At 47.9% G+C, this 24,345-nt stretch overlaps 2 protein-coding genes across 7 annotated transcripts; one reads left to right on the top strand and one right to left on the bottom strand.

Annotated features, from left to right (window-relative positions):
- On the bottom strand, positions 1-18,006 carry Vps16 (VPS16 core subunit of CORVET and HOPS complexes). 4 transcript variants are annotated; one of them, XR_012909708.1, is made up of 24 exons: positions 17,847-18,006; positions 6,069-6,157; positions 5,762-5,859; positions 5,549-5,677; positions 5,325-5,469; positions 5,091-5,206; positions 4,870-4,992; positions 4,708-4,763; positions 4,317-4,406; positions 4,133-4,227; positions 3,911-3,987; positions 3,366-3,497; positions 3,141-3,268; positions 2,978-3,013; positions 2,692-2,800; positions 2,418-2,552; positions 2,217-2,325; positions 2,014-2,111; positions 1,822-1,929; positions 1,467-1,544; positions 1,200-1,373; positions 1,025-1,121; positions 310-413; positions 1-220 (listed from the first exon to the last, which is right to left on the bottom strand). XR_012909708.1 is itself a non-coding variant. In XM_075962161.1 (24 exons), the coding sequence occupies exons 3-24, from the start codon at positions 5,816-5,818 to the stop codon at positions 76-78; spliced, it is 2,337 nt and encodes a 778-aa protein (XP_075818276.1). In that variant the 5' UTR covers positions 5,819-5,958; positions 6,069-6,157; positions 17,847-17,998; the 3' UTR covers positions 1-75. The 4 variants fall into 4 exon arrangements, 3 of the variants coding, with proteins under 3 accessions (XP_075818276.1, XP_075818275.1, XP_075818277.1); XM_075962161.1 differs by having other exon boundaries at positions 1,204-1,373; positions 5,762-5,958; positions 17,847-17,998; XM_075962160.1 differs by having other exon boundaries at positions 1,204-1,373; positions 17,847-17,998.
- Positions 17,520-24,270, top strand: Pced1a (PC-esterase domain containing 1A). 3 transcript variants are annotated; one of them, XM_075962166.1, is made up of 8 exons: positions 17,520-17,801; positions 18,761-18,901; positions 19,385-19,464; positions 19,575-19,813; positions 19,903-20,053; positions 20,141-20,387; positions 22,617-22,892; positions 23,195-24,270. In XM_075962166.1, the coding sequence occupies exons 2-8, from the start codon at positions 18,778-18,780 to the stop codon at positions 23,440-23,442; spliced, it is 1,365 nt and encodes a 454-aa protein (XP_075818281.1). In that variant the 5' UTR covers positions 17,520-17,801; positions 18,761-18,777; the 3' UTR covers positions 23,443-24,270. The 3 variants fall into 3 exon arrangements, with proteins under 3 accessions (XP_075818281.1, XP_075818279.1, XP_075818280.1); XM_075962164.1 differs by lacking the exon at positions 17,520-17,801 and adding an exon at positions 18,323-18,461; XM_075962165.1 differs by lacking the exon at positions 17,520-17,801 and adding an exon at positions 18,363-18,461 and having other exon boundaries at positions 18,740-18,901.
- The last annotated feature ends 75 nt before the right edge of the window (positions 24,271-24,345 follow it).

Raw genomic sequence — 24,345 nt, 5'->3', positions numbered from 1 at the left:
TTCTGAATTATTGTTCAAAATTTATTTACATCTGGACATTCCTGGGTTACAACTAGCCCCCTAAAAGGCAGCACTTCACTTCTTCTGGACTTGAGCTCTGGCCCGCTGAATCTTGTCAGCTGTGGCCCCATCTGCAGCTCCGGTGCAGTGGGACAAAACCAGGCTCAGCTCCGTTTCATTCCGGTGCTCAATGGCCACATCTGCAGCCTGAGCCACATCCCTGTGGTTTGACAGAAGGGAGGTGTGTTGGGGTGTTCAGGGGCACAGCCCACTCCAGCTAGCGCACACAGAGGCCTCCATGTGACTTACCCAACAAGGAGCAGAGCCTTGACCTTCTGCTCAGGGCCCACACGGGACGCGTACTTCTTGGCCTCATACTTGTTATGCTGTTTCATGCAGATCTCTACAAAGGGCTTCACGAGCAGAGAAGACAAAAACTAGGGCCCTTTCCTCTCTCTTAGGAGCAGAATCCCAGAGGACACACTGTACAGATATTTTATATACAGCCAGTGTACCTAGTTCCCTTCCAACCTGTGCAAAATATGGCGCTCACCATTTTTGTAACAGAAACAACTAAACCAAAGGTCTATTAGAGACATGAGAAGAATCATCTTCATGCTTCTGTTCTACCGCCACCACTCCCACCAACAAGGTAGGTGTTTCTGCCCTCTGGCTTCTCAGGCCTTATATTTTCTCTCAGGCTGCCACTATGAAATTTGCCCTCCAGATGTCTGAAGCATCTCCTCAATGCCTCCCACTGCCTCAAAGATAGCCCTCCCAGCCCCTTCCACCCTCAGGCACAAGTGCCCCCTGTAGTCTTTACTGGATAAAGCACCTCTGTCCACCACTAGGTAGGAGGCAGGCTTGGCCTGTCTTCCAGAGTTCCCCACACAGTATGTGTCTGCCCACATTCACATGGCACAGAACACAGGACAGTGGAATGGGTGAACAAATGGCCACCATTCCCATTTTCCTTGCTTGGCCTCCTCCCAGGATTACTCTCAGGGGGATCCCTACACCTCACCAGGTAGCCAATCGGTGATTTCTTGCTCTTAGAAAACTTCTCCAGCTCCTCCCAATCTTCCAGATCTGCCAGGGCAGCCAGCTTTAGCCACCAGAGCCTGCAGGGAAGCTGGACTCAACATAGGTGTGCAGGAAAGGCAAGAGGTCCTGGAACTACATGCATCTAGGATCCTTACCTACCTCTTGTCAGGGATTCGAAAATCACGAGCCAGCTGCTCTGCACGCTTGTTGTGGCCTCCACGGATAAGAGTGGCAACTGTGTCATGCAGAGACAGGTCTAGGAACTGGCCCCCCAGCTCATCTTCTAGACGCCGCTGTAGTCGGAGGAGCCTCATTTGATCCTCTGTGGCCTGGAGCCCAGAATGAGGCAGGTTGGAGATGAAGGCCAAGGAAGAAAGGCCAAGAGGGCAGGATAGGGAGCTCTCAGAAAAGGGGGGTCAAACCTTGGCTGCAAATTCATTCTTGGCCTTGTAGAAGGCATCAGCTGCTGTCTGCAGAGCTGCTACTCGCCCCTCAATTCTCTACACAGACAAAGGTATGCAGAGGACAACACATTAGCATTGCCTCTCTCTACCCTTGTGCCCAGAGTCGGCCTTACCCACTAGGGACATTCCTCTGGAGGCCTAGAGAAGATAGCTAGCTCCTTTGAAATTAGTGTCATATCCTTGCCTCTTGGTCTCAGATCCCCTCAACAGTTAAGACCAGAGAGGGTGTAACCAAATGCAGAGAGCTAGGCCTTGGCAAAAGAACCAAACAGCAATTACTCCAAAGACCTCACCCTCCCTTTGCACCACAGACCTCTTCAGCAGCATAGCTGGCTCGGATGTGGAAGCTGCCCAACTCCTGGTGATTGTCGTCTTGATTGTAAAGGTCCTTCAGAGTGTCTAGCTCCTGATGCTTACAGAACTGGGTCATAGGCAGATTAGTCAGCAAAGACAACTCACGGGCTCAGAAGGCTCCAACCGTGTCCTCCCCTTCACCCACACCTACCTGTCGATACAAACTCAGGGCCATGGGTTGGTTCCGGAGAGTCATGAAAAAGTCTCCTCGATTTAGTTCATTCTTTAGGTGCAGCAACACTGTAAATACTGTGAGATGATAAAGTAGGTGGGGCCTCCAGCCCAGCTATGCACATCACAGGGCTCACTCACCTTATCCTACTGCTACCTGGCCCTCACCCACACCCTGCTCACCCAGGTCAGTGTCCCCACTCTCAATGGCCTTGCTCAGTGCTAGTTTGCTCCTCTTCATCTTTAGGAGAAGAGGTACCTGCTCCCCTGATCGTGGCTCATACTCCAGTAGCTGCAAGGTAGGGTAGAAGACAAAGAGAGGCACCTGCATAAGGGCCTGAAACCCCCACACTGGGGTGTCTGGGGAAGGCAACATAATCACACCTTGATGGCTAGTTCAGTGCGACCACAGCCATAGGCTCGTGCAGCAATGTCAGAATATGAAACACCAGGCGTGTCACCCAGCTTCTGATTAATTGCCCGTGCTACATCCTCATCTGAGACATCTTTCTGCTGCACCTGTGAGTATACAAGTCTGGATGTCACCCCTCACCTGCCCAATCCCACAGGACTTCCATCAGAACCCACCCTTTACTCCCATGCACTGTATTTTCTATGTTGCCAGGGCCTAAGGTTACCTCACATCCCATGTCCTTGCCTTGTAGCAGGCCCAGTGGGCTAGGATCCTGCTGACACCCTGTACTTCAGGAAGGCGCAGGTACTCGCATATCTGAATAGCTAGGGGGTAAAGCCTCCGCAATACAAGCCTGGCAGACAAGGGAGTAAGGGACACAAGGTTTAAGGCAAAGTGAGGTAAAATGACCTCAGACTGTCTTATCCTCCTAGTCCTAAAAGGCATGTGAGGAGTAGTGCCCACAGGGTCCCACGTAAGGCTGTAATACCACGCACCCTTGCCCTCCTACAGCACCCATGAGCTTCTGTACCTGTCCAACAGCACCTGGATGGTGAGCTGCTTATATCTGTATTTTCCTTGGTTAAGGATCCAGTTGGCATAGTCCCGTTTGCCAGGGATCTGCAGACCATGTCTCCTGCCCCTTCCCCTACCATGCCCAGCTGTAAACACCCTCACAGTACGTATGAGGATACTGGCTATAGGTCAGAGGGATCCCAATGTGGTAGTCCCTAATAGCATTGAGCACTCGCAGGTCCTGACACATGCGCACAAAACTGTCAGGTGGAAATCTGTCAAGGAAACACTTTCCAAAGGAAGCTGCCTGAAAAGAACCAAAGAGCAATGGGGAAGAATTTCCCTTGCTGCCCAACCCACCCCATTCCCAGCACACCCTCCCCCAAAACTCCCTCCAGGCCAACCCTGAGCAGACTCTTTTGCATGTCTGGCTGGTGCTCATGTCCTGCAGCTTCAATGCACTGCTGCACAGCCTGGATGAGTTGCCCCAGCTCCTGGATCTCCCGTAGGTACTCATCTGCTTTCTGGCTCTCTTTCTGTGGGAGGAGGCCCAAAGATGGAGCGTCACATAGAATACCTCACTGTGGCTCCTAGCCTCTTGGGACTATGTAGTTCAAATGGAAATGATTTGGAAAGGCTGAACAGACCCTATCTACTCAAGCTACTGGAGGAGCCCACGACTGCTTATTGTGTGGGGATGGGGTGGGGGTGCTTGATACCTCCTAATAGTAGCACCAACTTGAGCCTGGGCATAGTAGGGATGCCTTGCCCTTCCCAGCCTGTTAAATGCGCTAGCCGTTGTCAGCTCAAGTCAGTATCTTACCTAAATCCCTCCCCTGCCAGGTGGCCCCTAGCGTATCATGGGTGCTCAGGCAGGGGCGGAGGCTGGTCTAGTGAGAAAGAGGACAGGAGAGAACATCATGGGGTCTTACAAGTCGGGCAGACTTACCTCATATTCCTTCTGGGCCTCCAACAGTAGTGCTCCAGGGGCCATTGAGGCAATTTTGAAGATCTCTTCGCTGGCCACTAGGGGAAGAATTTTTGAGTAGTGATGAAGAAGCATGAAAATTCTTAGTCTTGCCCCTAATACCCAGATCCTATTTTGGGCCATTGTCATAGGACAGCGTGGTAGTCTGTGGTCAGGAACACTGTACCCTTGTGGGAGCCTCACCTGGGACTTCATGTAGGAATTCATGGGTGCTGCGGGAGAAGATGCGGACCCCATCAAGCTCCGGCACTAAGTAGGAGTCCTCATCTAGCACAAACCTGAGTTTAGTCAAGGCAGCTACTCAAAGACAGGGCAACTCCCCTTTCCCTCCCTCTTCCAGCCCACACAGGAAGCGTTCCAAGGATACTGAATGCTTTCAGGCGCATTGCCCACCACCATTAGCCGTCTCTCCCAGGCCACCACAACAGCTCTTTCCTTGCTTCGAGGACGGCTACACCTATAGACAACATCGTATACACATGTGGGACACTCAGGACATCAGAGCCATGTCTTCTACATCATTGCTTACACCCCTTTTCCTTGGAGAGCCCTGAACATACTGTGTCCCTTAGCCCATTTCTCTGGCTACATAATGGCCCATCTGTTTCCCCTCTCACTTTTGCACTACCAGTCAAGTGGCCCACAGAGGACCACGGTTTCCTTTAAGGGTTGGCAGAGAAGAGAATGCCAAAGCTCCACTTAGAGTCTGAACGGAAGGCAGGATGACTCAAGCCCAGCCTTAAAGGATGCCTCCTCACCAGACCATCTGCTTTGGGGGTGCCCGGATGTTGCAGTTGAACTCGCACAGCTTCTCCTGAAATGGCACAGCTTGTCATGACCCTGTCCCAGCAGTCATCCTGCTGTTCAAAAGCCATGACCCTGTCCACAATAGCTCTTCCCTTGTTGTTCCAGAACCACACCTTGAGTGACGCTGTCCCCATCCAGATGTAGCCTGTGTCTGTGAAGAGTGCCAGGTAACGATATGTGAAGGATACAGCCATCTGTAGGAAGCTGCTCACTCCTGGGGCTAAGCCAGCAGGTGTCTGGAGCAGGGGCAGGAAGGAAACCAGATAAACTAACTTCCCAATGCCTTCCCACTGCTTGGCCAGCTCTTCCATTTTATTCCCACTTAGGTTCTCACCACTGTGGAGCAGGTGGCATGATCCAGGAGGTAAAGATCAGGCCCTACAGCCAGAAGAATGTGTGCCACTCGGTCGTGGCACAGTGTGGTCCAACATGAGGGTGCACTTTGTAGACCTGTGGCAGACAAGAGGATACTCTGGGGTGACCAGAGTCCACCGTGTCTGTCTCTGCTGGTCCCAGTCTAGAGGCACATCTGTGGTACTGAAGAGCTCTCTTAAGTATTAAGGCTTACTTGGCACCTCTGGCATCCGACGGAGTTTGAGGTCACCCACATTGGCACTCAGGGTAAAGCGATAGGCCCCTGTGAGGATGGCCACCCCAGAACCAAACTCAGTATGAAAGATCCGAGCATCCAGGACTCGGTTCTGAAGCACCTCCTAGCAAAAGGGACCATGGGTTAAGAAATCTACAGGTGATGAGGTCCACCTTCCCTCCTCAGGCTCCTGTGGCCCCTACATTGCCCATGCTGAAGTGCCTCCGGAAGTCTCCATGAAGCCCGTAAACTAACACTGCACCATCTTCTTGTACACAGAGCAGCTCCTCCTCCGCTGACCAGCCGAGGGCCACCACAGGCCCGCTCTTCCACTGCAGAGGAAAGAGGTTCCTATGGATTTCCTTGGAGTCAGCCAGCCCTGCCCATCACACTGTAGGGACAGGTCCTGTGCTTACCAGCAGGGTGGCCAGTGACATGCCAGAGGCAGAGTAGATCTCCAGTACTGGTCGCATGCTGGCAGCTTTCTCTTTTCTCCAACAGTTCCGTAGCAGAGCTGCATTTTGAGAAGGGACTTCTGCCTTAGATCCTCAGGGCCCAGGTGAGGTAAGCCTCTTGGATTAGTTCCTCACGCCCAGCCCGTGGGAAATCAAGCCTCATGAGGACCCAAATTAAAAGCATTTTAGCAAGGTAAACTGGCAGAGAACAACCTGAACCATACCCCGGGATCCCACAATACATAGTAATAGTAGAGGGGCGACATACCAATGGGACCTCCATAGGGAGCAGCAGCCACCAAGCAATCCTTGAGTTCCTCCTTCAGGTCCCAGTCCATGCTGTACAGTTCATATTTCCTGTGCACAGAGATAAACAGAGATTAGCTTCCTCTTGATCCTATATCTAGACAGAATAAGCCCCAGAGGAATGCCTAAAGCTGCCATTTGTTCTTGTAGTAGAGGTAGAGCAGGTAGTAGAGGAGAGTCCTCTTATAACACACACACACACATACATGCATACATGTATGCACACAAGCACGCACGTATGCACGCAGGAGGCAGAGAGGGGAATGATAAGACTAGAGACTGACCATATTACACAGGCCTGTGAACTACAGGTGAGGTAGCACAGGAAGGATGTGACTTTTGAGGCAAATATACAATATTGGTAGGAACAACTGAGATGCACAGGACACGTACAAGACACTGAAAAGGTGCTAAGGTTAGGTGCTGGCTCTGGCTGGAAACAGTAGGAAAGTGAGACCTTCAGAGGAGACCTCTCCTATCTATTTCTGGTTCCAGTGATGAATGATATTGTGCTCTTTATGTTTAGGGGTCAAACTACAGTTAGAGATGAAGCCAGTTGTAGAAGTACTGAGTTGACAGTGCCTCAAAGATACCCAAAATGAGCTCTTCAATGAGATAGAGCTAGAGAGGGTCTGGCTGATGGCGTTCTGTGAATCTTGGCTTACGGGAAATGATGAAATCACAAGCTTGACAGGAAGACTGCAATGCTACGCATGTGTATGCATGCATGCTGAATGATAAGGAGTTGAGGCTTGAAACATGCTATCACTGGATGGATCCTCCTGCCTGTTTCTGCCCCTCTTCCCCTTTACCCTCTGCACCCTGCTCTTCTATCCCTCTGCCCCCTGACCCCAGCACTTCTGTCCCTCTGCCCTCTGACCCCTACCCCTCTTCCCCTTTACCCTCTGCACCCTGCCCTTCTATCCCTCTGCCCTCTGTCCTCTGCCCCCTGCCTCTGCTTCTGCCAAATTCTGGGATTGAGGACATGAGCCACTAAGCCTGGCACGACTAGAATCTTTTAAAAGTTAAAATTTATAAATCAGGATACACAGACCTTGTCTTTAATAAAATAAATTAATATTAAAAAATAAAATATTCTAGTTATAATAACAATAAAACTTTTAAGATATTTAAGAATAAACTTCATGAAAAATGCAATAAAACCATACCAAATTTTCCTCAAAGATAATAGAAGACATGAATAAATTTTGTAAGATGACCCACAAATGCACAACTAATATTTCTTTACAGAAATGTATACATTGACTCTAAAGTTCATGGTTGGAAAAGGGACTCTTTGAAACAAAATAGTGGAAGCTATTTAAGAGCATTCAAAAATATAATATACACACATACATCCATGTTTATCATATATAAAACATACTATAGAAACTAATTAAAACTGCTGTTTGGGGATAGAAATAAGAAAACAGATGAGGGGCTGGAGGGTTGGTCACAGTTAAAAGCTCATACTACCCATACAGAGAACCCGAGTTCCTTCACTACCCCATCACTCCAGGGGACCTTATTCCCTCATCTGCATTGAGGGCACCTGTACTCACAATGCATGTACCCCCTATACATACTTTAGAAATAATAAAAATAATTATCAAAAAAAGAGTCAAGTACAGTAGTGCACACCTGAGAGAGTAAGGAAGGCAGATCTCTAAAAGTTCAAGGCCAGACTGGTTATATAGTAAGACCCTATCTCAAAAACGAAAACCTAAAACAAAACCAAAAACACATCAATGAAAGAAAACAGCGTCCAGAAAAGATCCAGAAATTGAGCATGATAAAGATGGTGCTTCATACTGGTCCAAAACATCCTGGATGTTGGCAGTACAGACTAATACCACCATGCCCGGTTTATGCGGTGCTGAGGACTGAGACCAAGACTTCAAGTATGCCAGGCAAGCACTCTAAAAACTGGGCTACATCCCCTAGCCTGGTCCAGTTGTCCTTTTTAAAAGAAACGTTTTTGAGTGAGTGAGTGAGTGAGAGAGAGAGAGAGAGAGAGAGAGAGAGAGAGAGAGAGAGAAATTATACCCACTTGAGATGGCTCAGTGGTTAAAAGCACAGGCCACTCTTGCAGAGGACCTGGGTTCTGTTCCCAGCACCCACATGGTGGCTCACACATGTCTGTAACTCTATTTCTAGGGGACCCAACACCTTCTTCTGGCCTCCATGGGCACTAGGCATGCACATGGTACACAGACATACATGTAGGCAAAACACCCATACACATAAAATAAAAATAAATAAATCTTTTAAAACAAAGAATGAGAACATCAGAGTTTTGGAATTTTTGTTTTTAGACAGGGTCTTACCCTGTAGCCCAGACTGGCCTCAAACTCAAGTTGATCTTCCTGCTTCTATCTCCTTCATGCTGAGACACATAGTGGCTTGAAAATTTAAAAATTTTACAATACATATACATTTGATATTTCATTACTAAATTCGCTGAATGAAAATATGGGAAAAATATTTTTCATTCAGACCTAGTGTGCCAGTTACAAACTGACGGCCAATCCTTCAAGCCTTTCTTTCAGTAAGCCCAATGTGACTTTCTCAGTAGAGGGCGCTAGAAGAACACTAGACCAACACACAGAACAAGAATTTGAATGCTTTCTTGTTGCTGCCTGCAGCCATTGGGTATAAAGATACCTGGTGGTGGCGCTCAACTCCACTAATGTGAATACACTGGAAAACACTGCCTAGGCCCTGATTACTTTCTCAGGGCTCTCTGCAGACACTACACTCCAACCTTTCTGTTCATATCGGCCATCCACTTGTCTGTACACCTTCATATCTGGCTATATACATATTTTGTATACTAGTATGTTTCTAGCCTTATAAAGGCTGTACATCCAGACTTTGGGTGTGACTTGCCTTAAGGATGCTGTATTCCAGGCCTCCCAACTGTCCCTTTCTCTCCATTCTTGTATGTTCACACCTTGCTTAGACTGGTAACTAATCATGACCTGAGCAGAAAGCTTCTTTGACATGTCTACGATAATCTCTTGTAGCTATACAGTTGCTATTGCTGAAAATCAACACAATTTTAATCACAACAGCTGAGTTTACCAACATAACATATTTTATGTGGAAGTTAGGGTACTGATCAGGAAACAATGGGATCCTGAAACCTAAGTGGGGGTATGTAGTTAGGTCCAGATGAAACTGACCATTTTGGAGCCTCTCTTCCATAGCTTGTATGTCATCTCTGGAACCAGCTACCCTCAACCTGAAAACCCTATCATAATCTCATTCACAGAAGATGTGATGGAAGTTGCCCTGTCCAAGGCTGAGCTGGCTAACACAATGCTGAGTGTTTAAAATATATCCCCACTATGGCACAATTTTCAAGGGTCCAATCTGCACTGGGCTCTGAAGAGGCAGAGATTTGTTCCTATTGGAACAGAGAAACATATGGGTAGATTCACCTTTCTTGCCCATTATGCATTTGCCAGCACTCAGAATCTCTTGACTTATAGACTGCTTTATTCACTATTGCAGAAATCTTCAAAGCACTGCATCTCCTCAATGAGCTCATATTCTCACACAGAGTTAAGAAGTCAGCTCTGGGCCACAGAATCGATTGGTCTTGCCATATATTCTAACCCCCACAGGAAGCAACCAAATGTCAGGCTGTCTGCTGCTATGATAGAGACGTAAGAGAGCTCAGTGGAAGAAAAATTTGATTTGGCTCACAGAATCTGTAGTGGGCTGAATGAGAATGGCTCCTATAGGCTCATATATTTGAATGTTTGGTCCCTGGTTGGTGGAAATGTTTGAGGAAGGATTAGGAAGTGTGGCCTTGTTGTAGATGTGTCTCTGGGGCCGCGGTCTTGCTCTCTTTGCCTCCAACTTGTGGATTATAATGTAAGCTTGTAGCTGCTGCCCCAGCACCATGCCTGCATGCCTGTTGCCATGCCTCCTGTCATGATGGACATGGACTCACCCTCTAAAACTGTAAGCAAGTCCCCAATTATTTTATAAGCTGGCTTGGTCATGGTGTCTCTTCACAGCAATAGAAAAGTAACTAAGGCATTATAAAAAGCTTCAGTACAAGGTCAGACTTCAGCTGTGAGACAAAGCAGAACATCATGGTGGCAAGAGCATGTGGCAGTGGCTGCTTATGAAAGTTAGGAAGCAGGGAAACAGGAGGGGCTGGGGACAAGATACATCTTTCACTGTATGCCTCCAGATACCCACTTCCTACAACTAGGCGCCACCTCCCACAGTTCTACAATCTTCAAACACTATTTCAATTTTGAATCCCTCAACATATGAAAGCATTGATTAGGCCAGAGACCCCATGATTAACTGCTTCCCCTCAAGCCTAGCTAGCAACCAAGCCCCCAAAACATACACAGTTAATGGGGAATATTTTATATCCAGACCACAGCACCAAGTTAACAGATAATGAAGTAAGCACTAACTGGAAGTCAAACTACCCTTAAGAATGGATTCTGCCTTATCCTTTGGATCAGAAACCACTGCAAGAGGCAGTTTTCTCCACAGAACACATGAGACCTGGATCTAAGGGTAAAAGTACAGTAGCTTCTTGTTCTGGAAACTGCGGTCTGTTGGCTTGCAGAGCTGAGTCTTCTAGGGGCTAATGGATCTATCAGGAGAGGCAACAATGGATTTACTGAATTGGAAGGTAAGAATGCCACCTTGAGCTGTTCTGACAACAGGCATAAAAAGGGGGCTTAATTTACTAAAGTGGGTTATTCTTCTTAAAAGGGCAGGAAGGACTATGCCTAAAGTCTGGGGGCTGCTTTGTGGCATCTCTTTGGGTTTTCATGTCCAATAGCAACGGTCAATGAGAAACTTCAAGAACCAAACACAGCAGCATGACTGAAGAAGGAAGGCTTGGTCACTCTACTGGGGAGGAAACAAGGACAAAGGATGTTCTGGCTGGGAGCATAGTTACAGGGGATACGCAGGAGCAGCTAAAAGCTGCAGGTAGCAACTGTGACCTTTTATGACTGATAATAGATACAAGACCGGTGTCACTTTGCACATTTCCTCTATACTAGTGATAGATATGTATGTATGTACACACTAGCCTTTATTTTCTTCCCTTTCTCATTGTACTTCTTATGCAGGATATGGTATACATAAGACAAGGGATAGGTGCATGATTATACAGGGTAGTCAGGTGAAACCTAGGCTTTTCCGTGCAATGACCTTCAGTTCTCGGGAATGCACAAGGTGAAATACAGGAGAAAGTGCAAGGACACTGATTTTCAGGATTTCTGAAGTATCTGAATCATTTACAATTGTTTCATCATGTAATCTTTCACACACTGAGCCTTTATGGAGAATATAGGATGACTCCATGAGACAAGACACAGGAGTCCAGATAAAACTGGGAGCATGGGGCCGGGCGGTGGTGGCGCATGCCTTTAATCCCAGCACTCGGGAGGCAGAGGCAGGCAGATCTCTGGGAGTTCGAGGCCAGCCTGGTCTACAAGAGCTAGTTCCGGGCACCAAAGCTACAGAGAAACCCTGTCTCAAAAAACCAAAAAAAACAAAAAAACAAAAAACCTGGGAGCACGGCTCTGTAGTAACACCAACCTGCCCACTGTGGAACCTTAGCACTCTGCAGCCTCGGCACAGATCCAAGGAGATGGTTCTATATAGCCAGGTATGACAGAGGACAAGAGTAAGAACAAAAATGAACTGTGTGACCATAGCTGTCCTCCTAGATACAGGGGAAAAAATGTCTGTAGCAGATTCTACATGCTTGAGAGGGTTTCAAAGCTGTCTGAACTCAATACTGTAGAGGTAGAGCAGTTCTGCACAGGCATTGGAGGGGTGAGAGAGGCAGGGAGGGGCTAAGGGGGGTGTAATCACTTGAATACAACTTGTTGGAACTGTGAAGCCAAGTGCTCACTTATGCTGCCCCCAAAGCAGCAAGAGCTGGGAAGTACAGGAAGCCATTGGGCCAAAGCTTCCAAACAGTCATTGAATGCGGTCCAGGGGTTTGGAAGCTGCAAAGACCAGGAGGGAAGGAAGAAGTGACTGGCATAAAGGAACTAACTATGCAGGAGGAAGGCAGGGGAGAGGAAAGCAACAATGGACAGATCACCTCCCAAAGCCTTCAAGGCAGACAGTGTTCTTGAGGACAACACATGCCTCCTAGATGACATGGGGAGCAGATGAGCAGAGTGGAGGGGCAGCCTCTCAGGAAAGCCTAGGGTAAAGCTCTCATGAGGACAGGCCATCCCTCAATGTAGAAGGCTACTTACATCCTTCTTTCATTCTCACATCCCAGAAATGGAAAACTCCCGCGCAGTAATACACGGATCCTAGATTCTAATCTGGGAACCATGAAACCTAGTACTTCTCGTAGCCTCCATTCCAGCCCCTGCAGTAATTGGTAAAGACCCTCTGGTTATGCAGGCAAACTTCTGGGGAAGCACTGTCCACCATGGTGTGAAAAGAGCCCTGTGTTTAACAGGCTGGAGATGCTCTGGGAAGGAATATATCAGGTCTAACATTAGGGAGCAATCCAACATTCTGTAGATCCCTAAAGGGGGGCCACTATCATTTCCAAAATCCCGTGTCTCCAACTAACTCAAAACTAAATGCTACTCAAGGACTCTTGGGTATGGCAGCTGGTTTGTAAAATGGCGTAACTGCTGCTGTGGAAAACAGTATGGCAGCTCTAAAAATGTAAACAGAACTCCCAGACAATCCAGTAATTCTATTTCTGGATATACACCCAGAAGAAGTGAAACAGAAACAGAGTCTGAAAGAGGGTTTTTGTTCATTCATTTCTTGCATTTCCTCCCACAAACTAAGCATGTACTCAACTAACCCTTCTAAAGACACACACACACACACACACACACACACACACACACACACACACGTGTTTACAGGAGCAGCATTCTCCAGAGATAAGGGGTGACAGCAACACTGCTTTGTCTAATGGTTTCCTGGTATTAGAATCCAGGGTCCATTTACTGCTGCTCACAAGATTTCAAAAATGTAGCTAGCCTTTAATATTGAGTGCATTGCCTGTCCTCCTGATATCTGCACCACCTGCAGGCTTTTCTGAGCCGCTGTCCTCCATTCTGCCATTTGTACCCCCATGTCACTTACTGACAGAACAGATAAGAAAAATGCAGTACGTACATACAACAAAATCTTTCAGCCTTAAAGAATAAGAAATTATGATATATGCTATAACATTAACCTTGGGGATATTATAATATTAAGTTAAATAATCCAGTCACAAAAAGACAAATGATAGATGTCACTTGCATGAATTACCTAGAATAGTCAAATACAGAGAAAGGGGAGTATTTGTTTAATGAGGAATTTCAATCTAATAGGTACAGAATTTCAGTTTTGTTAGATGGAGAAAACTTAAACTGGCTGTACACCACAGTAAATATATTCCACACTATTGGACAGTAACTAAAAAATGACTCAGATAACGGGCTGGGAAAGTAGCTCAGACGGTAGAATACTTGTCTAGCATGTATGGATCCCTAGGTTCAATGCCTAGCACTGGATAATCTAGGTACAACAGCACATGCCTATATCCCTAACATTTGGTAAATGGAGGCAGGTCATCCTGTGCTACACGAGAGCCTATCTAAGAAACAAACAAACAAACAAAAAACCAAACAAACAAACAAAAAAACACAAAAAAGGTTGGGAAGCCAGCTCAGCAGTTAAGAGCACTGGCTGCTTTTGCAGAGAGTATCCAGGTTCAATTCCCAGCACCCACATGTTACCTTTCAATGTCTGGGGCTGGAGAGATTGCTCAGTGGTTAAGAGCACTGGCTGCTCTTCAGAGGTCCTGAGTTCAATTCCCAGCAACCACAATCTACAATGGGATCTGATGCCCTCCCTCTTCTGGACTGCAGGCATACGTGCAAATAAAGCACTCATACATAAAACAAATAAATCTAAAAATAATAGTAAATAATCTCCTCCCTTTTAAAAAATAACAGGACTACCCAGTATCTAGGGAGAGAAAGAAAAACAAAGAAAAGAAAAACTACAAGAATATTTCCGGGAATATAAAATGTATTGTCATTCTTCTTCCTTTTACAAATTAACTATTTCTAAAGTGGCTGAAACTCAATGTGTTCAAATCCAAGTTCATGGGACTGGGGACACAGCTAATTCATTCTCTAATGTGCTTGCTGCAAAAGTGTGAGACCTTGAGTTTGATTCCCAGCACCACGTAAGATACAAGGCTTGGGGTGCTGGGAAGGTGGAGATGGGAGGATCCCTGCCCAAGGTCCAGTGAGAGACCTTATCTTTAAAAGCAGGGTAAAACTGGGCGGTGGTGGCGCACGCCTTTAATCCCTTTAATCAGGAGGCAGAGGCAGGCAGATCTCTGTGATAGACCTCTGTGAGTTTGAGGCCAGCCTGGTCTACAGAGTGAGTTCCCGGACAGGCTCCAAAGCTACAAAGAAACCTTGTCTCGAAAAAACAAAAACAATAAAAGCAGAGTAAATGGCTCCTGAGGAGCAACCCTCCACCTTCTCTTAAGAGCATGTGAGCCTACATATACCACAAACTTGAGCATAAACCACCACACACCAGTCCATCCTCTTCTCGGCCAAATTCACTTCTCCTTTTTCATCATCTTAAGCTGAGAACCCAAGTCATCCTTGATTACTTGCTCCCTCTCACCCCCAAGTTCAGTATTCCCCGTAATAACTAGGATCAAAGGTTGAGTCCTTATCCTCTGTGTCACGTGCTGGCTGTAAGACCCATGAATGTCAAAGGCAGACTCTATAGTCTATCTTACCCATCGACACATACTGAGTCTGGCAAAGATGGGGTCAAATTAATGAATGGAATCAGCTCAAGTTACAGTTTTAGAATTAAAGTGGCTAAATTTCTAGAACCTGGTAAGAGATGGCCACCACTTCTCTCCTTATCTTTCCAAGTCCAACAAGTTCTTGAGAAAACAAATCCAATGCAAAGATCCTGCCCTTCAGATGGGACTCAGCGAAAGGGCTTCGCTTGTTCACCATTCATTCACTCACCAGAATCACAGATTAGGTCTGGATGAGAATGTGAACTAAACCAAGCACCTGTTCTAAAACATTTCACACTGGTGAATGAACTAGAAATGCTTTTGCATTCTCCTGTTTTAAAAAAAGTCTGGGCTGGTTGGGTGGTGGTAGTGCATGCCTTTAATCCCGGTACTCAGAGGCAGAGGCAGGTGGATCTCTGTGAGTTCAAGGCCAGTCAGGTCTACAAGAGCTAGTTCCAGGACAGCTAGGGCTGTTACGCTGAGAAACCCGTCTCAAAAACAAACAAACAAAGGACAAAAACAAAACAAAACAAAAAAACCCAAAAAAACAAAAACCAATCTGGGCCAAGAGGGCTCAGCTTTGTAAAGCACTTGCGGCCAGCCTGAAGACCTGAGTTCAATCCCCAGATTCCATGTGGTGGAAAGGAGAGAACCAATTCCCCCTACAAGTTGCCCTCCGACCTCCAAACGTTTGTTGTTCTGCATTCGCACAAGCACGCGCGCACACACACACAAAATGTAAAATCAAAAATTCTGTTTTGGTTCAGAGCCTACAACATCCTGTTGTTCTTGGGGGGAAGGGGGAGCGAGGCTTTTCAAGACAGGGTTTCTACACTATGTGTAGTGCTGGCTGTCTTGGAACTCAATCTCTCTGTAGATTGGGCTAGCCTCGAACTCAAGAGGTTCAGCTGCCTCTGCTAGGATTAAAGGCATGTGCTACCACTTACAGAGCCACTTAGTTACTTAACCTGGACTTCCTGTCCCTCAACTTCCCCATCAGTAAATTAGAGCAAATCATGATCCCAATTCTATGTGGTGGGATACTTAAGAAAGTATACATAAAATACAAATACCTAGCATAGCGTCAAGTATATAAGAAAGTCTTATTTGTTTGTTTTTTTTGTTTTCCAAGACAGAATTTCTCTGTAGCTTTGGGGCCTGTCCCAGGCTGGCCTTGAACTCATACAGATCTGCCAGTCTCTGCCCGAGTGCTAGGATTAAAGGCATGCGCCACCACCACCTGGCAGAAAGTATTACTTATTTGCACTCTAGGACATATATACCATCTCCAGCAAGGCTTAACACTTTTAATTGTTTCTATGAGTGCAATGCAGGTAATGGGAAGTTAGCCACTTCTATGATACACACTCACATCTTTTGAAACTTTATGTATGCATGAAGCTAAGATTTCATACAATAAACAGGAGGAGCTCTGTTGTAATAAAGTCTTCTTTGCTTCTATGCTGATTTAAAAGTACTTTAAAAATAATAAATATTTTATTTTCAGTTCTTAGTTTTTTAAGCATGTGTTTTTGGGACGGAGTCTCACCTTGCCCAGGATGGCCTCCAATGTATGAATACAGCCAAAGCTGACTTGGCTATATACATATGTGTGTATATAGTAACATGATTACAGCAGTTAGCTGCTTGTTGACTTTCTTTCTGAGGTAAAGTATAAACTGACCAGTTACTAATCCTGATCCTCCTGTCTCCACCTGCCAAGGACTGGGATAATGGGTGTGACACCACACTCTGCTCACTAGTATTTTCAATGGGTGAAATCATTACCAGTTTCTGTTGATTTCAACTAAGTGTTTCATTTTTCATATTGCACATGTGTCTAGGAGGAATGATGAATAAACAAATGCAACAGATCTCTAAAAATTACTACAAGGCATCGTTTGTCTGGGAAATGCATCACACTCTGAACAACAAAATTTCATTAAGAGTTGGGTTATTAGAATGGTAAACAGCCTCATTAGCAGGAGCAATGTCTTCTACTGAAATACAACAACGGCTTCGTGATCTTCAGATGCATCAATAAAACATTCTTCGCAATTTTGCAACTAGTTGGGCAACTATTAGGTTTTGTTTATTTCTACGTTGCTTTTTTAAAACAGGGTCTTACTATGCTGCCCTGGCTGGCCAGAACTGACTACACAGGCCAGGCTGGCCTGGATCTCCAAACTGCTGGAATTAGAGGCATGGGACACCACAGGCTGGACAACTATTTGACAACAGGCTACATGGATGTGATGAGGGCCTGCAATTCTGTGCGGTTGGAACATGATTTGAGAATGGTTAAGATCAAACTGGAAGCCGCTCAGGGAGACAAACAGAAGTTGACCAATTGATGTATGTTCTACAAGTAGTTTGTACCTTATCTTAGAAAGAAACTCAACGAGACGCTAACTACTGTAATCACGTTACTACTTCAGACTCACAGCTCAGGGCTAACTTCAGTGAGCTGCCAATGCCTAGGGTTCTTCATTAATAGTGCCGGCTAGTCACCCCCTTCTCTCAGCTTTGGTCAGTACTGTCACCCCGCCCGCTGTGGCGATCCCGCCCTCCTCTGAGAGCCCCTGTGGTCTGACTTCAGCAGCAGTTTCCGGAAGGAGACTGGCACTGGCGGTCGCCGCGGGCGGCCTCCCTCAACGTGATCTGAGCATCCTTCCGGAGGCCGACAGACCTCGATATTGGGGTGTCTTCTGAGCTTGCCTCTGTTGGAGCAGAGGAAGGACCAGATTGCTGCCCCTAGGCAACCGTGCGTAAAGTGGCAGACGTTCGAGCTAGCAGCCGGAGGGGCGGACGTCAGCACCCGTGGTGACGGAGGGGGGGGGGGGGGCGAGCGCCGCTGGCTCCGCCGGGGGAGGCTCAAACCAGCAAACAAGCACGGTAAGCTGGGCAGTGGGCGAGAAGGTGGGGCGGCGGGCGGCTCACCGGTAAAAGGCAGAGTCCCCGAGTGGGTTCCAATTCGCTGTGTAACAGTCCATGTCTGGTACAGCTGGCAACTAGAAGCGCCTAGGAAACACCCGCCTGGCGCAAGCTCCAGGCCGCACTTCCGCTTCCGCCCGTCGGGGGTCACGTGGCGAGGCCGCCTTAGCGGCCATCAGCACTGTGGGCAAACCGCACTGAGCTATCGTTCTGCTCTTCGCTCCTACCCGGGCTTCGCGCCCGCCCTGGTGGGCCTAGGCCTGATTCCTATCCTTCACGGCGGCCAACCTCGCTGTCTTTCTGACCCCTCCGGCGTTGCGGGTCGCGCAGGGAGGGACATGGGTGACCGGAAGTGGGAGCCATGAGCATCTCCTCCTGGAGCTCAGATGCTGGAGGCGTTGGCTGGACCACCGCGACGCCCGCATGGAGAGCACTGGGCGTCGAGCTGCGTACCGACAGCTAACCTGGGCACCTGGGCTCTGCGGGGCGGGGTCATTGCAGAACCTACCGCCCTCCAGGGGCGCGGGAACATGACTCTAGATCAGGAGCCCGCCGTCGGCAAGGCGCAGGGCGCCCGGGCCTGCCCTACTGGCCGGTGAATCCCTGGAGCCCGGAGACTTGGTAACTGGCGCGAGCGGACGTGTGCGCACGCGCGGGGCCGCTGCTGACACGTGGCTGGGAGCAAGGGAGTCGCTGCTCGCGCGAAGCGCCATAGTGTAGGCCCTTGGTCCAAGCGACCCTCCACCTTCCCTCCGAGTGTGATGAAGGCTGGTGCTATCATGGGATGCGCCATGCGACCCCACTCTCCTCCCTATTACTCAGAGCAGCCAGGGAGGGGCCAGCGCGCATCTCTCATCTTGGGACAGACTGACCTACCTTGAGTCCCTGCCCTCCCTCAGCTTAGTGGCCTCTCCCTGCAGCTGGCGTCAGTGGCAGCATGGTCTTTTGTTTGGAAAACAAGGTGCCACACCGCCTACTGCGAAGCGCCATGGTCCACTTCCAAGCCTCCGAAGTCCAGCAACTGCTCCACAACAAGTTCGTGGTCATTTTGGGGGACTCCAGTGAGTGACCACTTAGGATGGCATTTCATAGTCCTATATCTGCAGCCTTTTCTTTATGTCTGCACCCCGTATCTTCATTTCCGTCTTCTCCATTTTCTACTGTTTTAGAACACTAGACTTGTATTTTTTTCACCTACGTACCTTCCACGGGTGCCCTGGCATATCATTTGTGCATTATTTTAGCCCATGCTTGTAGCATCTCCATGATTTTCTTAAAAGGAGCTGTGGGTTATGTTGTGTGTTTCCCTGGTGACAGGGCCGGCTTAATTGTGCCCCTTGGGTCTCTTGGGTCACTGTACATATAGGTTAGAGGAGATGCATCTGACTAGACAGAACCGAGCCGAGGTTTTTAAACCTCATCTTTTCTTTTCCTTTAAGTCAGCTCTTGAGCAGCCAAACCCTGGGAAACAAAAGGCCTTCATTTGGAAGGCTCTGAGAGGTACAGAGGCCTGCCTTAACCTTAGGATCCCTATCTCCCTGCAGTTCAGAGAGCTGTGTATAAGGACCTGGTGCTTCTGCTCCAGAAAGACACACTGCTCACAGCCTCCCAGTTAAAAGCCAAGGTGAGAGAAGCTTGGCAACCATGCCAGTGTTGGGTGGGTGCAGACCCTGGCCTGAAAAGGACCACCTGCCTGGCATGGATCTGACCATCGGGGTGGGGGTGGGTGGGTAGGGGGAGCTGAGCTTTGAACAGGATCAGCTGGTGGCTGGGGGCCAGCTGGGCGAGCTCCACAACGGGACACAGTACCGAGAGGTCCGCCAGTTCTGCTCTGTCTCTGGCCACCACCTTGTGCGCTTCTACTTCCTCACCCGTGTTTACTCCGAGTACCTTGAGGACGTCTTGAAGGAACTGTCATACGGACCGGCCCCTGACCTGGTGATCATCAACTCCTGCCTCTGGGATCTCTCCAGGTTCAGGCGAGGGAAAGGGAAATACTGGTTGGAGGAGGAGGTATGGCGCCATCCCTGTGCCCTTGCCCACCCTCCGTGTTACCCAACAGATATGGCCGCTGCCCAATGGAGAGCTACAGAGAGAACTTGGAACGAGTGTTTGTACGAATGGATCAGGTTTTGCCAGACTCTTGTCTGCTGGTGTGGAACATGGCAATGCCTTTGGGGGAGCGTGTCACTGGGGGTTTCCTCCTGCCAGAGGTGAGTGAGTGGGACCCTTCTGGACAGGGATAGGGTGGCTGTCTGGTCAAAAGGAGACCGTTTTAGAGGCTCCACTTTCTCCATTAGCTCCAGCCCCTGGCAGTTTCTCTGCGACAGGATGTGGTTGAGGGGAACTTCTACAGTGCTACACTAGCTGGGAACCATTGTTTCGACGTCCTGGATCTCCACTTCCATTTCCGTCACGCCGTGCATCACCGTCATCGAGATGGTGTCCACTGGGACCAGCATGCACACCGCCACCTCTCACACTTACTTCTGAGCCATGTGGCTGATGCCTGGGGTGTGGAGCTACCCAAACACGACCCTCTCCCAGGTAAGATCTGCCACAGGGTGAGTGGGTAGTGATGTCAATAGGACCTTTAGCACAGAAGGCACAGAGAACCAAATGCAACAGAGGTACCTGTAGAAAGTAGGTGATCCTTTGAAAAAATGGTGGTGGCTCCTGAGTATTCCTCTCTCACTTCCTGGGAGTGGTTAGATCATGGGAGTCACACGACTGTTCATCTCCTGGTTCTTCAGCTGTGTGATTCAGCTGTGTGATTTGAAGGAAAGTGTGCAAGTACTGATTGCAAAAGGCAGGGTCAAGGCCGGGCAGTGGTGGTGCACACCTTTAATCCCAGCACTTTTGAGGCAGAGGCAAGCAGATCTCTATGAATTTGAGGCCAGCCTGGTCTACAAAGTGAGTTCCAGGACAGCCAAGGCTGTTACAAAGAGAAATCCTATCTCAAAAAGCCAAAAACAAAACAAACAACAACAACAAAAAAGCCAGGATCAAAAGACCATACTCAGTGAGATGAAGGAAAGTTAAATTCTTTGTAGGTAGTCTCAGGTAGGAAGCGTGAGGTCAGATAATGGAGGAAGGGTGGTCCAAGTCCAAGTAGTGTTGCAGCGCCAGGAAAGCTCATCAACTGCAGAAGTGAGAGCTCCAGCCAGCTAGCAGCCTGTAGAGCAGAGACAATGTAACCTGCAGTGTCTTTGCAAGTCAGTCTCTAGGTGATACGGTTAGTGGACAGTAGCTCATAGGCTCCTCTCTACCTCAGGGTCCCAGTCTTCTCTGGTTCCAGCCCAGTGCAGTCTTCCCGACCCTGTTCTAGCCACTGCTGTAGGTGCAGAGAGTCCCACTGCTTCAGCTTGGTTTTGAGACACTGCTCTCATTACCTCCCTGCTGAGACCTTCTCTGCTACGGATCTTTTGTTTGCTTGTTAGTCTCTTAGTCCCTGCCGGCCTGCAAAGGAAACATCCTGACTTCATTCTCCGTTTGCTGCTCCTCTGCATCAGGTCACTTGTTGGTAGTTCATCCCCTCCAGCCCAGTACCAGCACAGATGTGCTGGGCTTCAGTGCCAAGAATACAGTCTTTGCTGAATTGGAAGCATGAGTTATCTTAGATGCTATTGTTGCAGCAATAGAAGCTGTGGGGGACACAGAAAGGCCAGGAATAGTCTGCCATTAGGGCTTATTAGCTAAGAGCTGGAACTTTAGGAAGGTGGATTCAGATGGATTATGTACTGGTTCCATTTCCTTTGTTTTGCTTAGTGAGAGAATTGGTCCTCAGTAAATAAAGGAATGTTTGAAAAGGTTGAAAGCCTAGTTTGTGGTACTTCACAGCTTCGGATTCCATCTAAGAACTGGAAATAGCTGGAGATGTGGCTCAGGTGGTAGAGTGCTTGAAGTTGGCAGCATGCATGAAGCCATGGGTTCAGTCTCTAGCACCATTTACAACCAGGCACGGTGGTGCATGCTTGTAACTTTAGCACTTGAGAAATGAATCGGGAGGATCGCTAACTATAAAGTGAGTTTAAGGCCAGCCTGGAAAATATGAGACCTTGTCTCAAGGTGGGGAAAAGGAAGTTAAAATTGTTTAAAGACTTGATTTGAAGTGGGAAGATGGGCAAGTGAGTTTGGTTAGGGAAGATCTGTTTGACCTGTGATAGCCACACTTGGAGTCATCAGTAGCAGAGGGTATGTGAGTGTGAACTAGGAAGGAGACAGCAGAGCCGTGCTCACACTTTGGGTTGGCAGAGAACAGATTGATGGGGAAGCAAAAGTAGTTAAGAACAGAGAAGTGCTTTCAGGACAGGGTGTATTGTTGATGTCATGTAGCTGAACTGTTGGAAAGGAGTGGTTTATTAAGCTTGTCAGACAGTTCTATTTAGTAGGAAAAGCATTGAAGGCATAAAGTATTCAAAAGAGGCAATACACAATTGATGAGGGGAAAAAACACGGTAGAAAACTCTCTGCGATGGTTTAGAAGAAATTGAGGACTAGTTGGAAGGGGAAGTTGGATCTATATATTTGACTAATTTATGATCTGTGAGGATGACTTGGGAAGAAGGAAAAACTAAAGATAAAGCCACTGCGCAGGAGCAGGCATGAAGTCAGAACACAGGCAGACATGAGTAGCCAAAAAAAAGGAACACGATTTAGTCTTGTCTTGTGAAGATGAATGAGGAAGGCTGGAGTAGAGCTCTGGAAGTGTGGATAGACAGCATTTGTGGCAACCTGGCATCCCCGGCCAACTTAACACAATCATCTTATTCCTAGCCCCATGGATTGAAGACTGGCCAGAGATGGATCATCCATTCCAGGGAAGCCATAAGCAGCCTCTAGACTTCAAGGAGAAGCTGGCCTTGCCCCTGCTCCCACCTTTCCATTTGCCTCCTCCCATGTCTTTTCCTTACCCACTTCTTCAGCCCTCCCCACCTCCCTTGTTCCCACCCCTGCACCAGGATGCCCCCTTTTCCCAAGGCCAGCCCTTTCCACCCTATGAATTCTTCAAACACAATGCAATGGAGGACTTCTCGATGCCTTCTAACTTAGGTAGGTACCTCTGTAGCCTCCGCCCACACCTTCCCCAGCCTCCTGTGCCCATTCCCCAGCCTAGCCACCTGTGTTCACATGAGCTTGGGAGTTGGGCGTAGTCACATTAGTCCCTCAGATTGGAACAGCCTCTGTAAACTCATTAATCTGCTCACAGTTCTTGGTCTGGTGGTAAGGGAAGTAGAATCAAAGTAGAATCCCCATCTTCGCAGAAGGGAAATAAAAGTCCAGAGAAACTTACCCCAGAGGAGCAGAGCTATCTGGTCAGAAACTTACTCTGATAATGACTGGTTCTTTTGTAGGATGTGGCCCTGGAATGAACTTTGTGCCTGGTCCCCTGCCACCGTCAGTGTCTGGCCCTGTCTCCCATGGTCAACACCGGGGCCCTGTGGTCCACCGGGGCAAGCCACGCTATGTTTCTAACAACCCCTACCATGTACCAAGGATCGGTGGGGCATGTAGGCAGCGACTCAGACACTCAGACAGACTGATCCACACATATAAACAGGACAGACGGGGACATGCCCATTCGGGAACATGGCCTGGGTAGACAAGATCTTAGGTTGGAACTAGAGTTGCCAATGACCCTGAAGGGTCTGCCTGATACCGGTAGCTGCTGGGCCGGGGTGTTCTTGTCCATTGCTGATACCAATAAAAGCATGGAAGGACAAAGTGACATTCCTGTGTGAGGGAGTGGTTCTCCCAAACCGTGGCCTTAAGGGTTGGGGAAGTTGCCTCTTGGGCCTTTGTGCAAACTATTCAAAATATATTTCAATGAATATTCTTCTAACACAGTTCTATCTTCACAAAAACATATGCAGTAAATATCCCTTGTTATCAGCAAGTCTTTTTGGGACTGGAAACAATCAAGGATTGAGTTAAACTGTCAGTATTTTAGGTGGGATTTCAGATTTGGCTAATTCTAACTTACCCTCCCCATTGTGGTTGTGTATAGTCATGTGTATGCTTAGTACTCATCTCTTCCTGGAGGGAGGAGGACACAGTCTGAGCATGCATTCTTGGCACATAGCAGGCATTTAGTAAGTTGTTAGCACCTACCTGAGAAGCTCCAAATGCAGGCCAAACACCAGTTAGGATCCCTTTATTTACTTGCTACGGTGTTCAGTAAGAGCAAAGCAAACACTGGCCAACCTTTGTTGGTAGTTAGGGGAAACAAGGGCTGACAGAGAAGACACCCAAGGTCATTTTCATTGCAAAGGAGGGGTGGTGGCAGAGTTGCTGTGCTAAACTGGTCACAAAGAAAAGCAGAAGTTCAAGGGCTCAGCTTTGAAATAGGGGAGGGAAAGGGCTGGAGTATGACAGTGATAATGGGGCAGAAAGTGGGTGTTTAAGGACCCATTAAATTTGAATTAAAAGAGTTCTTGGATTCATTTCTGTTCTTGTTAATGAAACCTTTGAAAAGGACAACATCTCACCCAAAGGAAAACAGAAA

This window comes from Microtus pennsylvanicus, chromosome 2 (genome assembly GCF_037038515.1).
Source record: "Microtus pennsylvanicus isolate mMicPen1 chromosome 2, mMicPen1.hap1, whole genome shotgun sequence".
NCBI lineage: Eukaryota > Metazoa > Chordata > Mammalia > Rodentia > Cricetidae > Microtus > Microtus pennsylvanicus.
This window is presented reverse-complemented; position numbering and strand designations above follow the sequence as displayed.